The 15,176-nt window shown below is 43.2% G+C and overlaps 1 protein-coding gene across 3 annotated transcripts in view; it reads left to right on the top strand.

Annotated features, from left to right (window-relative positions):
- The window catches only part of LAMC3 (laminin subunit gamma 3), a 121,378-nt gene that overhangs the window by 38,159 nt on the left and 68,043 nt on the right, over positions 1-15,176 (top strand). For all 3 annotated transcript variants that reach the window (XR_008915345.1, XM_056812569.1, XM_056812571.1), the window contains 4 exons: positions 2,268-2,434; positions 11,847-12,035; positions 12,275-12,392; positions 14,909-15,007. Coding sequence is in view for 2 of the 3 variants with exons in the window: in XM_056812569.1 (XP_056668547.1) it covers positions 2,268-2,434; positions 11,847-12,035; positions 12,275-12,392; positions 14,909-15,007 (573 nt within the window). In the remaining variant the exon portion in view is untranslated. The remainder of the gene's footprint in view (positions 1-2,267; positions 2,435-11,846; positions 12,036-12,274; positions 12,393-14,908; positions 15,008-15,176) is intronic.

Consider the following 15,176-nt stretch of genomic DNA (forward strand, 5'->3'; position numbering starts at 1 on the left):
GACTTTGGACAAGTAATTGTTCTCCTCTCTGAGCCTCAGTTTCATCATCTGTAAAATGAGGGGTGTCCCTTTCAATTCTAACATTCCATATTCTAAGGGCCTTTCCAGCTCTAGCCATTTGTGATTTTATGATAATCCTGACTCAGTGGATCTCAGTATCTAGAAAGAGATACAAGTGATGATCATTTGGAGGGAAGGACAATTCTTTTAACTCCTGAACAACTGGTACATGAGCTAACGACAGTGTAGTTGCAGAAAAAATGTGGCTGGGTAAAGGGAACAGTGAAAGAGGAAGGTTGGGTTTTAGGCGATGGAAGATGGTACCAGCCATTCCTCTCTCTTCCATGTTGCCTTAGCCAAGACTATAAAGCCAAGCAAGGCAATTTACAAACTCCACAGAACTAATACTGTGCTATAGCAGCAAAAGAACAAAAAAGTAGGACAAAAAAAGGAAAAGATATTTTTCCTGCCCTGGAGGAGTTTACACTCCAGTTGGAGACCCAAGAGGAGCCCACTTCAATCCACTAGAGAGCAATACAAGAGAGGGCATAATGATCTAGTGCAGGTACTTCCCTGAGAATGCGGACAGGGTGAGAAGGTATTCCAGAGTGAGGTGAGTGGCACCAGCTGCATTTCTCTGTCTGCAGCATCACACCCGACTCAGGCTCTTCTTTGAAGCCTTCAGGGAGAGGGAGAGCAGCCTGGGAGGGAAGGGAGACCAGAGGTCTCCAATTGCTCTCCCTCCCCCACTTTGCTTTGGGGGGGGGGGCGGGGTTGAGGCAGGGAACATCTGGATTCAATTTACATCAGACCAGACCACCCTCAGACCAGTGGCTGGCTTCAGAGAGGGATGCTCATAGGCTCTGGACAGGTGGTTCCACTAGGAGGCGTCCTGTGGCATCCTGTAGGGAATTTAATCCTCTTCCCCACCCATGACCAGCCTGCTACCCAACCCAAATATGTAGATCAAAGCAGACTACTGAGAGATTATGTCCTGTGTTCATTCATTGCCCCTCCACCCCACAATATATGCCCCTCTCAAAATTTAGAGAAATAAACCATAGAATAATGGCTACCCAGCCTCCAATCCCAGCCCCACCCCAATTCCATTGCAATAAAATGGCCCAACATTCAATTGGAGATCAATATTTATTGAGCACAAAGTGAGGACAAAGAATGCAATGAGCTCTGTAGAGAAAGAGACAGGTGGAGATTTAGGGATGTAATGGAACTAGAAAAGAGGCTATCCAGGCCCCCAGAGAAAGTGTGATGGTAGTAGGAGTGTTGTTGAATCTCTTCAGTTATGTCTGACTCCCCGTGACCCCATTTGGGATTTTTTTTGGCCAAAGTACTTGAATAGTTTTCCATCTCATTCTTTAGCTTATTTTGAAAAAACTGAGGCAAACAGGGTGAAATGACTTGCCTAGAGTCACACAGCTAGTAAGTGTCTGAGGTCAGATTGGAACTCAAGTCTTCCTGACACTAAGCAGGTCACTCTATCCACTGTAGCACCTTTCTGCCCAGGTAGCAAGAGTGGGTGGAACTAATTCAAGAAGGAGACAGTGATCTCTTGACATAAAAAGCAGTAGGGAGGGCAGTATCTGTTATAGCTTCTGTCTTTGGCCTTGCTTAGTTATGCCCTAAGTTCCTATTTCCATCCAGAAAGAAGAATACTTCACTACTACAGTAGCTGCCAACTTTGAGCGTTTGGGAGGAATTTAGTAGTAGTCTGAACTCTAAGAATAGAATTCAGGCTATTATCTCTGGCACAAAGAAGTTTATAACCATAAGCACAGTCCCAGCTTTGAAGACAGAAGATCTCAGTTTGAATCATAGCTCTGACACTATCTATGTGACCTTAGGCAAGTCACTTCATGTTCATGGGCCTCAGTTTCCTTACCTGTAAAATGAGAGAATTGCCCTAGACAGTCTCAAAGGCTCCATTCAGCCCTAGATCTATGACCTTGTGATCCGTGGTGGTTTTAGCCCTTCATTTGTCAGATTTCCTGTGACTCGTAACATCATAGATTTAGAGCTAGAAGGGGCCTTACAGACCATCAAGGGGCCTTACAGACCATCAAGTCCATACTTTTGACTTGACAAATGAAGAAAGGATCAATGTTTTGTCCAGTCACACAGAAAGTCAATATCTGAGGCAGAATTCAAATTCAGGTCATCTTGACTATTCTGTCTACTATATGATGCTGCCTCTAATTCGGTTTTAGGAGGCTTCTAGCCCATCTCATCTCCTTGTTGTTCCCTCCCAGGTGTAAATGTAACGGGCATTCCAGTGAATGTGTCCTCAATGAAGGGGGCCAGCTGGTCTGCAGCTGCCAGCACAACACCACGGGCCCTGACTGCGAGAAGTGCTTACCCTTCTACCAAGACCGGCCCTGGGCTCGGGGCACGGCGGAGGCTGCCAATGAATGTCTGCGTAGGTATCTTAGGGAGGAATTGGCCTTGGGTTGGGTGGAGGAAGTAGGTTGGGGGAGCAAGATGGTGAGCTGACAAGTCTCTGTTTCTGCTGTTGTGCTTGTTGGGAGATGGCAAGGAGGAAGGGTTGGGGAAATTAGCATGCTACCAGAGTTCTCGATGGAGCTCCATTTGGGAGAAACATGATGGAATATCTTCCCTGGCATCTGGTTCTTGGGTGGGCCCTAATATCATAGGATTCCATGCTAGAAGAAACCTTAGAAATCAAAAGACTGGAGGATTATAAATTCAGATCTGGGAGGGATCTCAAAAGTCACTGAATTCAACCCCCTTGTTTTATTGATTGGGAAACTGAGGTCCAGAGAAATCCAACAACTTGCCTTCGGTCCTAAGGGTAATTAATAGTAGAGGCAGAGTTCAAACTTAAGTTTCTCTGACTCAAAATCCAATGGTTCTTTCTGCTATACCACATTGACCAGTGAAAGACCATTTTCCATCTCTGGAGACTTCCCCCTTGACATCTCTTTCCACTCTAATATTCTATAATTCTTTTGGCTGTGTTCTTTAAAAAGTTGTGTATGCCCTACCCCAAGTCCCACCTGAGGTCATTCACTGTGAGCTCCCTCTTCTCCCCTCCTCATCTCGCATCACTCAGGTGCTTTAGCCACTGTCTCCTCTTTCTGCCCCATCCTATGTGAAGTGGTCACCTTATTCTTTAGCAAGGAAAACCCCGATACCTGCAAAATCAGTCCCATTCCTTCGCATCTTCTCCAGCAGATTGCCCCTTCTGACATGTCCACTCTTATCTTCAATCTCTCCCTGTGTACTACTTCCTGGAAGCATGCTCATATCTTCCACATTCTCAAAAAAACAAACAAATTAACAAAAAAAAACCCAATTCTTATTTGAGCCATCCATATAGGATTGTTGTCCTAAATCCCTTGTGCCCTTTATGACTAAATTCCTCAAAAAGGCCATCTTCAACAGATACCTCCACTTTTCTCTCCGCTTACTCTCTTTTTAACCCCTTCTACTCGTACTTTCAATCTCATCACTCCACCACAATTGTTCTTTCCACAGTCAACAATCCTACAAAATCCTATGTTTGAGGGACAGCTAGGTGGCTTAAAATAAACAAAATCCTATGTTTGACATTCAAAGCTCTTCATAACCTAGGCCTTGCTCATTTTGGAGACTTCTTATACTGCATACTCCCTCTCTTCCCCACATATATTCTTTTTTTTTAGACCCTTACCTTCCATCTTAGAATCAATACCATGTATTGGTTCCAAAGCAAAAGAGCAGTAAAGGCTAGGCAATAGGGGTTAAGTGACTTGCCCAGGGTCACACAGCTAGGAAATGTCTGAGGCCAGAGGTGAATCCAAATCTTTCTGACTCTAGATCTGACTCTATCCACTGTGCTACTTAGGTGTCCCTAAAAGGCATTTTAGGAAAAAACATTTTGGGGCAGGTAAATGGCTCAGTGAATAGAGAGCCAGGCATAGAGTTGGTAAGTCTGGGGTTCACATCTGGTCTCAGACACTTCCTAGCTGTGTGACCCTGAGCAAGTCACTTAACCCCCATTGCCTACCCCTGACCACTCTTCTGCCTTGGAACCAATATACAATATTGATTTTAAGATGGAAGGTAAGGGTTTTTAAAAATAAATTACGTACATATACATATTTTTAAGAAAGAGCATTGACACCTTTCATTTGGGCAATGGCTTAACAAATTGTGGTACCTGAATGTAATGGAATATTACTGTACTACAAAAAGGAATGAATACAGAGAGAATGAAAAAAATAGACAAACAGAAATAAAGAAAGATAGATAGATATGAATGAATACAAAGCACAATAAACAGAACCACAAAAACAATTTTCACAAAGACTACAATTCAAATGAAATAAACAGCAAAACAATCAAAACTGATTGCAGAAGAATTATACCGACAATCTCGCCCCCAAAGAAGATATATCAGCAGACCCCTTTCTCCCTCCTTTGCAAAGGCGGGAACTATGGCTATGGAACTCTTCATATAAAAGGTAGCCTTCTTTGATGTCTTGTTCAGTTTTGTTGAATTGTTTTGAATTCCCTTGGTTATTCATTGTTATAAGGGAGAGTTCTCTAGGGATGGGGTAAAAAGAAAAGATAATCAACTCAAATTATGTTTAAAGATAAAAAAATCCATGAACAAACTGGTGAGTATGGGGTGGAGGTGCAGGATGAGTTACTAAGACATTGAAAGATTTGAAAACGGTGCCCAATGAGGATCGAATGAAAGGATTGGGGCTAGTTCGCCTGCTGAATAGGAAACTTTGAAGAGAGACAATTGCTGTTTTCAGTCATTTGAAAAGCAGAAAAAGAACTAGACTTGTTCTGCTTGGCCTCAAAGGGGAAAATTTAGAGCAATGGGAAGAAGTCGCCAGGAGATAGATTTCACTTAGTATAAGGAAAAACTTCCTAAGAGTTAGAGTTGCCCTGACATAGAACAGGCTGCCTTGCAGGTAATGGCCTCCTCTTCCACTTAAAATTTCCAGCAGTCAGAGGCTGGATAACCATTTGTCAGGCTGCCGTGCCATGGAAGGGATACTTGGTCAAGTCCTAGTTTGTTCTAGCTGGCCTCGGAGGTCCCTTCCAAGTCTGAGAGTCTGAAAAACATGTCCGAGATTGACATCATTGTGGGGAAGAAGGCAAAACATAAGTTATGGAGAGGTTTTGTAATTCCTTATTTTGATTTAACCATTCAAGTCCCAATTGGTAATCAAACCCATACTTCCCTGGGCAGAAGGATTAAACCTCCCCATCAGATCTTTCCCAACAGGCCTGTGGCAGAGCTTTGATGTGTGCCCCTCACCCCCTCATTTCTGAGTCTGGGGCTGTGCTGCGGTTTTCCCTATGTAACCTCAGAAACACAAAGAAGGCAAGGGTGGCTCATTCTGCCAGAGAGACGGGGGCCAGCCAGGGAAAAGAACTCACCAATCAGCAGTGATTTCATCCCCTGCCTGCCCCAAGCATCGCGTGCCATCACCCTCCACCTCCTCCTTTTCTGCTCTGCCCTTTCCCTGTAGCCTGACAACCATCAGTTTGCGTTTAAGTCTCTCCTGCTTGTTGCCAGCTGTTGTGGGGCTGTGGAGGCCAAGCAGGAAAACTCCTCAGTTGATAGGACTCCCCAGCCAGGCTGTCTCTTTGGGCTTGGCCAGCAATGGACTCCGGGACTGGGAGAAAGATGGCAGAACATTGAGTTTCCCAGCGAGCGAGCCTTGCCCTAATGTGCTCAACTGTGGAGCCTCTTTTAGGGAGTTCTCCCACCTTCTGCTCTGAATCTTGTACTCCCACTGGGTCACTAAGCAGTTGCCAGGTGCACAGGAACCCATTCTATGTGCCCAGCATCTAATTTCCATCCTTTTCTCTCCATTCCCAATGTTGCCCCTCTCATCTTGGGCCTTCGTCACCTCTCATTCAGTCTCCTTATTAGCCTCCTAACTGGACTCCTTGTCTCTATTTGCTTGTGTCTCAAGTCTCCCTTCTGTGAGAATGTAACACAAGTCTGAACCCCTTTTCTTTTGGGGTTACAATTTAACTCCACCCTTTGATTGAATTAAGAATAAGATCTGGAGCTTCTCTGTTATAACGGGGCTTGTGTGTACTCTGGGAAGAAACCAGAAGCCTCATGTCTCCCTGGCAACCAAAAGATGCTTGTCCCTTGTTCCAGGTGACTCCTGGCATCCAGAAGATTGGCCTCTGGTGCAGACTGAGGTCAAGTCCTTCAAGTCAGAGGGACTCAGGAAAAGTGACATCATGGAAAATATAAGTTTGGCATCAGGAGAGGAAGGAGGCATCTTTTGCCACAAATCACAGAAAAAGGAGGTGACTAGGAGAGCTGCCCTTAGTGAGGCTGAGCAGGGGCCAGAGGGGTGAGAAGTGGCTAGGAAAGCAGCAGTGGGGGAGAACTGGCTAAGGGAGCCCCAGCACACACACACCCTGTCAGACTTGGAGCTGCTCAGGAGGGTGCCCCAGCACACCTGAGGTCTGGCTAAGAAGCTGGCACAGCCAGCTGGGGGAGGAGGCTTCTTTTATTTTTTTCCTTTTTGGAAAATTTTATTTAATTAATTTAGAATATGTTTCCATGGTTCCATGATTCATGTTCTTTCCCTTCCCTTTCCTCCTCCCATAGCCGACATGCAATTCCACTGGGTTTTACATGTATCCTTGATCAAGACCTACTTCCATATTATTGATATTTGTACTCAGGTGATCATTTAGAGTCTACATCTCCAATCATATCCCCTTGACCCATGTGATCAAGCAGTTGTTTTTATTCTGTTTCTGCTTCCACAGTTCTTTCTCTAATGTGGATAGTGTTCTTTCTCATAAGTCCCTCAGAATTGTCCTGGATCATTGCATTGCTGCTAGTAGCAAAGTTTATTACATATGATCATTCCACAATGTTTCACTTTCTGTGTACAATGTTCTCCTGGTTCTGCTCCTTTCACTCTGCATCACTTCCTGGAGGTCGTTCTAGTTCACATGGAATTTGGGGGAGGAAGCTTCTGAAGGGAACAGGTGGCCACTTGCAGCTGGTGCTTTTTCTTTCTCTGACCCATATTTTATTATTTAATCAATAATTACAAATTAAGATACAGTTTCCAGAAAATTTTAACAGTAACATTTTCCCAGAGCTGCCAAAATCATCTTCCTAATGCAACAAGCCTGACTGCCCATTTTCTGCTCAGGCCTTTAGTGGTTCCCTAGTGCCTTTGAGGCAGTTAGGTAGTGCAGTAGATAGAGCACTGGGCCTGGAGTCAGGAAGATTCATCTTTGTGATCAAATCTGGCTATGTGATCTTGGACAAGTCACTTATCCCTATTTACCTTAGTTTCTTCATCTGTAAAATAAGCTAGAGAAAGAAATGGAAAACTACTCAAGCATCTTTGTCAAAATCAAACAAACAAACAAACCCAAATGGGGTCATGAAGAGTCAGAGGTGACTGAATTACATCACTTCTAGAATATTAGAAACTCTTCAGTCTGGCTTTCAACTCTACCCTTTCTCAATCCAGTAAGATATAAACTCCCTAAAGGTCAGGACTGTTCTCTAAGGATCATAGATTTAGAGCTGGAAGGAACTTCAAAGAACATCTAGTCCAACTACTTCATTTTCTGGGTGGAGAAAATGAGCTGAAGTGACTTATCTAAGGTCATATAGGAAGTATCAGAAGCTAGTATAATGTTAAAAATCCCATTGCCAAGCAGGGTACCTTTTGTGGATAATTAAAGAATATTTGTTGAATTTAATCCATTCATCATGACATCCCCATCATGGAACACCACAATCTGCAAAGAACTAAAATCTCAGGTGACTCAGGATATACCTGGTCGATGGAAATAGGCTGTAGATTGTTATCCAAAGATGACTTCATCTCAGGAAGTACCATAACAGAGAAAATACAGAAGGTGTGTCATGAGAAAAGGAGATGGGTTATGTCATATACGGAGAGCTCACGATGACAGTGAGTGATTGTAGCGCTATTCTTCATCCAGGGGTAAGACCTCGAGAGGAAGGCTTTCCTTTGGCATTTTGGATGGACCGACACATCCTCCTGGAAAGATTCATAGGAAAGGATGGACAATAGTGAAACAGGATGAAGGGCAGGCAGCTGGGTAGCTCATTGGATTGAGAGTCAGGCCTAGAGATGGAGGTTTGGGGTTCTAGTCTAGCTGTGTGACCCTGGGCGAATCAATTAATGCCCAATCCCTAGCCCTTAGTGCTCTTCTGCCTTGGAACCAATAATTAGTATTGATTCCAAGACAGAAGGTAAGAGTTTAAAAATAAAAAAAGAGTTAACCAGGCTGAGGTATGGATGGGATGGGATCTCTAGCATAGGAGGCAGTAATCACATTGATGACTGATGATTGAAAGCCATTGAAATCAAATCATCAACTAATAATTTATTAAGTACTTCGTGTCAGGCACTACGATGAGCTTAGCACAATGAATGCAACAGAGTCCCTGCCCCAAAGGGCTCATAGTCTAATTCCAGAAGACAACAGATCAAAAGAAGCTGAAAGGGGGGAGGAAGCGAAAGAAGGTACCCACACCGGGGGGATGGGGGAGAAAGATATCTGAAAAGTCAGAAGAGGAGCCTAGAGAGGAAAGAAAGGGCCGATGATGACTGGCTCCTGCAACCTGGTCCAGGATGAGAAGACCCCGGTGCATTGTGGAGAAAGAAGTCTAGAGAGTCAGAAGCAGGTTCCAGAGAAGAGTGAAAGGGAGAAATATTGTCCATGACTAGTGCAAAGGTCAGATCCAGCCTCAGACATTTATTCCTGTGTGCCTCCGGGCAGGTCACTTAACTTCTAGAGTCTCAGTTAAGTGATCTGTAAAAATGGTCATAATAATAGCGTCTATTTCAAAGGGTTGTTATGAGGATCAAAAAGGATAATGTATGTAAATCGCTCGGCAAACCTTACACCTCCATATAAATGTGAGTTATTATTATTATTAGCAAAGAAGTGAGAAAGGGAGGAGGCAAACCTGGAGCACGATCAGAATTTTGAAGCCCAACCACCATCGTCCTCTGGTCCCTGGTTTCCTCCCCTGCCCCAACCAGAAAGACAGAATGGCTTGAAGTCTCAAGTACAGCCACAATCTGGCTCCAACCTACCTCTTTAAACTGATTTCATCCATTTTTAGTACATGAAATCATACCCCACTTCACATATTTTCATATGCAGACAAACTGGACCATCCCAGAGCTCTGTGTACCATCTCCTGGCCCTGGGTATTTGTTCAGACTGTGTCTGCTCTTCCTGGAATGGGCTCCTTGTTCTGGATAGACTGAAAAAATCCTCCCCTTCCTTTAAGAGTCAAGTCAAATGCCACCTCCTCCAGGAAGTCTTCCCTGCCCCTCAGTTGATAGTATTCTCTCCTCAGATTTTCTTAGAGCCTCTTGGTTGGATGCCTTCTCTGTCTGCTCCATCTTACTTTGTCTTACGTACATGCAATATATCCCCAAAACAACCCCCCAATGTGCAAGGTAACCTCTGTTTCTTGGCCTCTGACTAGAAGTCAAAAGGTAAAATGGCTTCAGAGAAAGAGCAGTTAGTTTGCCAGTTACCTGGGTCTAAGCAGAATTGCATATTGCAAAGTAAGGGAATTTTGTAAGTAAAGAAAGTAGGGTAGAATCATCATCCAGAGGTGCCTGGGATCATTCTGTGGCATCTCTGCAAAAACTTCACTCATAGAACCATCGGATGTTATAGTTAAAATGAGTGGCCCAGAGATCAATCTAAAGTCCTCTCCCCTCACCTACAGGTGAGAAAACTGAGGCCAAAGGAGTTCTGACTTGACTAAGGCCATGCAGTGAAGCCTTCTGACTGTCACCAGGACCAGACCATTCATTCAGTAAATAGTTTTGTCCTCAGAGATACAAAGATGAATGAGATCATACCTCTACCTTCAAAAAATTACTAATAATCTGATTTGGCCACTTGTTGGGGGCAGCTAGGTGGTGCAATGGACAGAGTGAGGGACCCAGAGTCGAGAAGACCTGTGTTCAAATCTAGGCTCAAATACTTGCTAGCTGCTACTTGGCCCTAGGGAAGATACTTAACCCTGTTTGGCTCAGTTTCCTCATTTGTAAAATGAGTTGGAGAAAGAAATAGGAAACCACTCTAGAATCTTTGCCAAGAAAATGCCAAATGGGATCACAGAGAAAGATATAACTGAAATGACTCAATAACAACAACAACAAAAGCCACTTCTCTGTACTTTGGTACTCCCATCTATGAAATGGGCACAGATAAATGACTTGCAGGAAACCAGAAGTCTGAGAGAGATCCTATAAGGCATTAAGGAGAGCATATCATCAGAGAAACAAATATTTTAACACTGCAAGGACCTCAGAGATCATCTTGTCCTATTGCTACAATTAATAGATGAGGAAGTAGTACTGGAGAGGCCAACTTACTTATCCAAGGTCATGTAGGGCAGAACAGGTGGGTAGAGTCCAGGTTTATTGATGTCCAGTTCATCCTTCTACCATATCATGTGAGTAGATGATTCCAGGTCCTCCCTACAAATGGCCCAGGCTTCCTTCCAAGCTTTAAAACAGCCCTAGCCCCTTTCAAATTTCTAAACACTCTTCTCAAGAGGCAGCATGCCATAATAGAGAGTGCCCCACTTAATGAGAGGAAGACCTGGGTTCAAGTCCCACCTTCAATATTTACTAGCTCTGTGACAACAGGCAAGTCATTCAAACTCTTTAGAAATATTTGTGAATTAAAGGCCATGCAAAAACAAAATATAGCAATGAATTTTTTTAGAAAGAAATTTTTAAAAATAAATTCTCCAAGCCTCAGGTTCCATATCTGTGAAATGGGAGTAGTAAAACTCATAATACTTGCCTTACGAGGTTGTTGAAAGACTTGAAAGAGAAAATGAGCATAAAGCACTCCACACTTTCTTTTTAAACCCTTACCTTCAGTCTTGGAGTCAATACTGTGTATTGGCTCCAAGGCAGAAGAGTGGTAAGGGCTAGGCAATGGGGGTCAAGTGACTTGCCCAAAGTCACACAGCTGGGAAGTGTCTGAGGCCAGATTTGAGCCCAGGTCTCTAGGCCAGATTCTCAGTCCACTGAGCTACCCAGCTGCCCCCTCACTCCACACTTTAAAGGGCTTTGTAAGGGTCTGTCAAGGTGGATTTGGGGATATTACCTTTACCTTTGAGAAACCCCAGTGCCAAGTACCCCTATTTTGGTTTGAATGTTAAGCACCTTTTTGTTTTGAAGGCTTCTCTATTGGATGAAAGTTTTCCTCTCGTGAAGCCCAGTTTCTTAGTTTGACCTTTTGCCTTTGATTTGTCACAGCTGATGCTTCTTAATGCCCTAGTTGCTGGCTGCAAAGAGGATTACAAACCTGTTTGTGATACCTAGTTACCCAGAAGATGATATAAGGACTCCCAGATTCCTCTCCTCTTTGGAGAGAGCATCTAGTATGTTTTCTCCCAGGGAGGAGTTGTCAACTAGTATGGTATCTTCTCCCAGGGATGTGCTTCCCAGAGTCCCAGGGCATTTGCTTTTGTATGGTGTTTAACATTTGACTCTGTGTAATGCCTTGAACCCTATTCCTATTCCTGATTAAAGAGTCGATTTTCTGACTACTTTAGTAGTTCTGGTTATTTCCAAGTTAACAGATCTATTATATTATTATTATATTGTTTCTATATTTCTATATTTTATATTGTTTAGAACCATAATATAATGTAAAATATACTATATAAATACACTAAATAATGTATTATATTAAGTATATTCTAATATCTAATAATGTTATATTACATTATATCTTAATGCTAATACTCTATGTAATGTTTTAAATATGTATTTAATATTGTTGATTTCCCGTAGCCTGCAATTGCAGTGGCCTCTCTGAAGAATGTTTCTATGACTGGGAGTTGTACCGGAGCACTGGGCATGGAGGGCACTGCCAGAACTGCCGCGATCACACCGCTGGACCCCACTGTGAGCATTGCCAGGAGAACTTCTACCGCTGGGACCAGAAGCAGCCATGCCAGCCCTGTGACTGCCATCCAGCAGGTATGTGGAGAGAAATGGGTATGGGCAAGAGGACAAGCCAAGAAAGAATATGACTACTCAGTAAGTGGCAGAAATGGGAATTGAACCTGACTCCTAGCTCCAAAACCCACACTTTTCCCACTATTCCACACTGCCTCCTGTGCCGCCTGCTCTCCTACAAAGACTCTTCTCTATTCTCTTTCATTCCTTATTACCCCTCCTGCCCCCAGCTTCACGTAGCTCTGTCATTCTGCCCTCAGGATCTCTGAGCCTACAGTGTGACAACTCAGGCACCTGTGAGTGCAAACCCAGTGTGACTGGCTGGAAGTGTGACCGCTGTCTGCCTGGGTTCCATTCTCTTAATGAAGGTGGATGCAGGTAAGGAGGGTCAGAGGGGTGGGTACTTGTGTAATTGGCATGTATAGGTATGCACACATATGTTCGTACACCTTCACCTCTTTATTATGTGTGGGAGGGGTATAAATAGATAACAACATATACATTAATGCATATACACATATGTAAATAAACACCAGAGGGGAGACGTATGGCTGAAAAGCATATTGCATGGATGTGAATAAACGTGCTTATTCTGAGATCTTGTATGTGCTTTGATGTGAGCAGTCTATGGTTAGTTTGTTAGGTGGAATTCATGGGGGAGCTGGGTGGCTCAGTAGATTGAGAGTCAGACCAGAGATGGGAGGTCCTGGGTTTGAATCTGGTCTCAGATACTTCCTACCCTGGGCAAGTCACTTGACCCCAGTTGCCTAACCCTTTCTGCTCTTCTGCTTTGGAACCAATACAGTATTGGTTCTAAGGAGGAAGGTGAGGGTTTTAAAAAAAAAAGATAGATAACATCAGTACCTGGAACCCAGGATTACACTTACCAGTGTGGAAGCTGCCCTCTTTGACAGAATCCGCATCTCATTTGCGGTTGATCATATTAGGGAGCTGCCAGGGCTAGAGAGGCAAAGCGATATAGTGGTAAAACCTGGTCCCTACATTTGCAGAGTTCACAGCCTTGTCGTAAACTCCTCGAGGATAAGAATTGTTTGTCCTTGTACTTTTATCTCTAGAAAGGACCTCTAAAAGTGCCTGATACATAGTAGATGCTTAATATATATATGATAGATATATATTTGTTGATGGCTTAATTGACAAATACAAGTGACTATAATAGACAATGTTATAGGATACGAATGGTAGAGAATTGAAACAAAATATTTTAAAGTTAAGGGATGAAGAATAGGGAAGAGGCTTTGTAGGAGAGCAGGGAGATAACATTTCAACTGAGCTTTAAAGGAGACAATTCAATAGGCAAGGATGGGGAAGGGGGTCGGGCATTGTAGGAAAAGTGGAAAAAGCACAGTGGTGGCTAAGAAGCATAGCAGAAAGAGTGCCAGTCCTTGAGTTGGGAGGATTTGGTTTTAAATCTGGTCTCTGATACTTCCTAGCTGCGTGACCCTGGGCAAGTCAAACCCTGTTTGCCTAGCCCTTGCCACTCTTCTGTCCTAGAACTGATAGTGACAGAAGAAAGAATTGGGGAGGGTTTTTTATGGTTTTTTTTTTAATTTTAACATTATTTTTATGGGGAGTTTAAGAACAGCATACACAAATATGTGTATATGTATATAGGACTCTATGTTTATATGGACAACAAGCTCTACAAAAATCACAGATTTAGAGGTAGAAGGGATATCAGAATCCATCTAGCCCAATCCCCTCATTTTACCGATGAAGAAACCAAGTCTCGGGAAATGAGTAGTCTAAAGTCACAGTTAATAAACATTAGATGTCCTCTAATGCAAATATTATCAACATAGCAATGGGTTCAAATCAAGAAAACATGTAATGCCCAGTGGATTTACGCGTCGGCTATGGGGGATGGGGGGGAGGAAAAGAAAATGATCTATGTCTTTAATGAATAATGCTTGGAAATGATCAAATAAAATATAAATAAATAAATAAAGTTTTTCCAAAAAAATAAACATTAGATGTCCTACTTGAACCCATGTCCTTTGACTCCAATGTTGTTTTTCAAATAAAATTCTCTTTTCAATGAGCAGAAATCTACTTTCTGGGGGCAGCAAGGTGGTTCAGGGGATTGAGAACCAGACCTAGAGATGAGAGATCCTGGGTTTGACTCTGACTTCAGACACTTCCCAGCTGTGTGACCTTGGACAAGTCACTTAACCCCCATTGCCTAGCCTTTATTGTTCTTCTGCCCTAGAACCAATATACAGTATTGATTCTAAGATGGAAGGAAGGGTTTGAAAATTAAAGGAAGAAATCTATTTTCTCTCCCACTCCACTAAACATAAATAGAAAAACAAAACTCTTAGAATAGTTGAGCAAAACAAAATAAATTCCCTAATTGACCATGTCCATAAAGGGAAAAAGTCTCATTCTGTCCTTTCTATCTATACCCCTCCCCCATCGTGGAGAGCATGTCTCATCCTCTATCATCTGAAATCATGGATGGTCATTGCATTGATCAGAATGCTTAAGGCTTTCAAAGTTTTTACAGTATTGCTATTATCATATTGTTTCTGTGTCTGCTCATTTCACTCAGCAGCAGTTTATAAAAATCTTCAAAATGACTCATTAATGGACCCCCCCCCAAAAAAATTAACCAAATTTCTGCCCTTAACCAACCCATTCAGATCCATTTACTGGCCCCAGGTTGTGTCTCTACCTGCAGCTGAGTGGCCAACTAGCCAAGGATGCTTCTATGGAGGAAAAAATGGGTGGAGGAAATAAAAAGGAGAGGGCATTTGGGAACTGAGACCTAGATTCCTGAAACAACAGTCTGCCTCCTGCTGCTCACACAGGCCCGAGAAAAAGGCTTCTTTGCATGTGGTCACAGATTTGCTGTCTTTCCATTTTCTTGGCAGACCTTGTACCTGCAATGTGGCGGGCAGCTTAGGAACTTGTGACTCCCGCAACGGACGGTGCCCTTGCAAGTCCAAGGTGGAAGGCTACTTATGTGACAGGTGAGGGAGCCACAACCAACAGAAGCCCATCTCTAATTCCCAGTGTCAACCCTTCTTATCTGTCCTAGCCCAAGATCCTCTTGCTTCGGTGAGCATTGAAACTCTTCACAGCCTGCCCCTTCCCCCTCCTATCTTTCTGGACTGCTTACACATTACTTTCCTCCTCCTC

This window comes from Monodelphis domestica, chromosome 1 (genome assembly GCF_027887165.1).
Source record: "Monodelphis domestica isolate mMonDom1 chromosome 1, mMonDom1.pri, whole genome shotgun sequence".
Lineage (NCBI taxonomy): Eukaryota > Metazoa > Chordata > Mammalia > Didelphimorphia > Didelphidae > Monodelphis > Monodelphis domestica.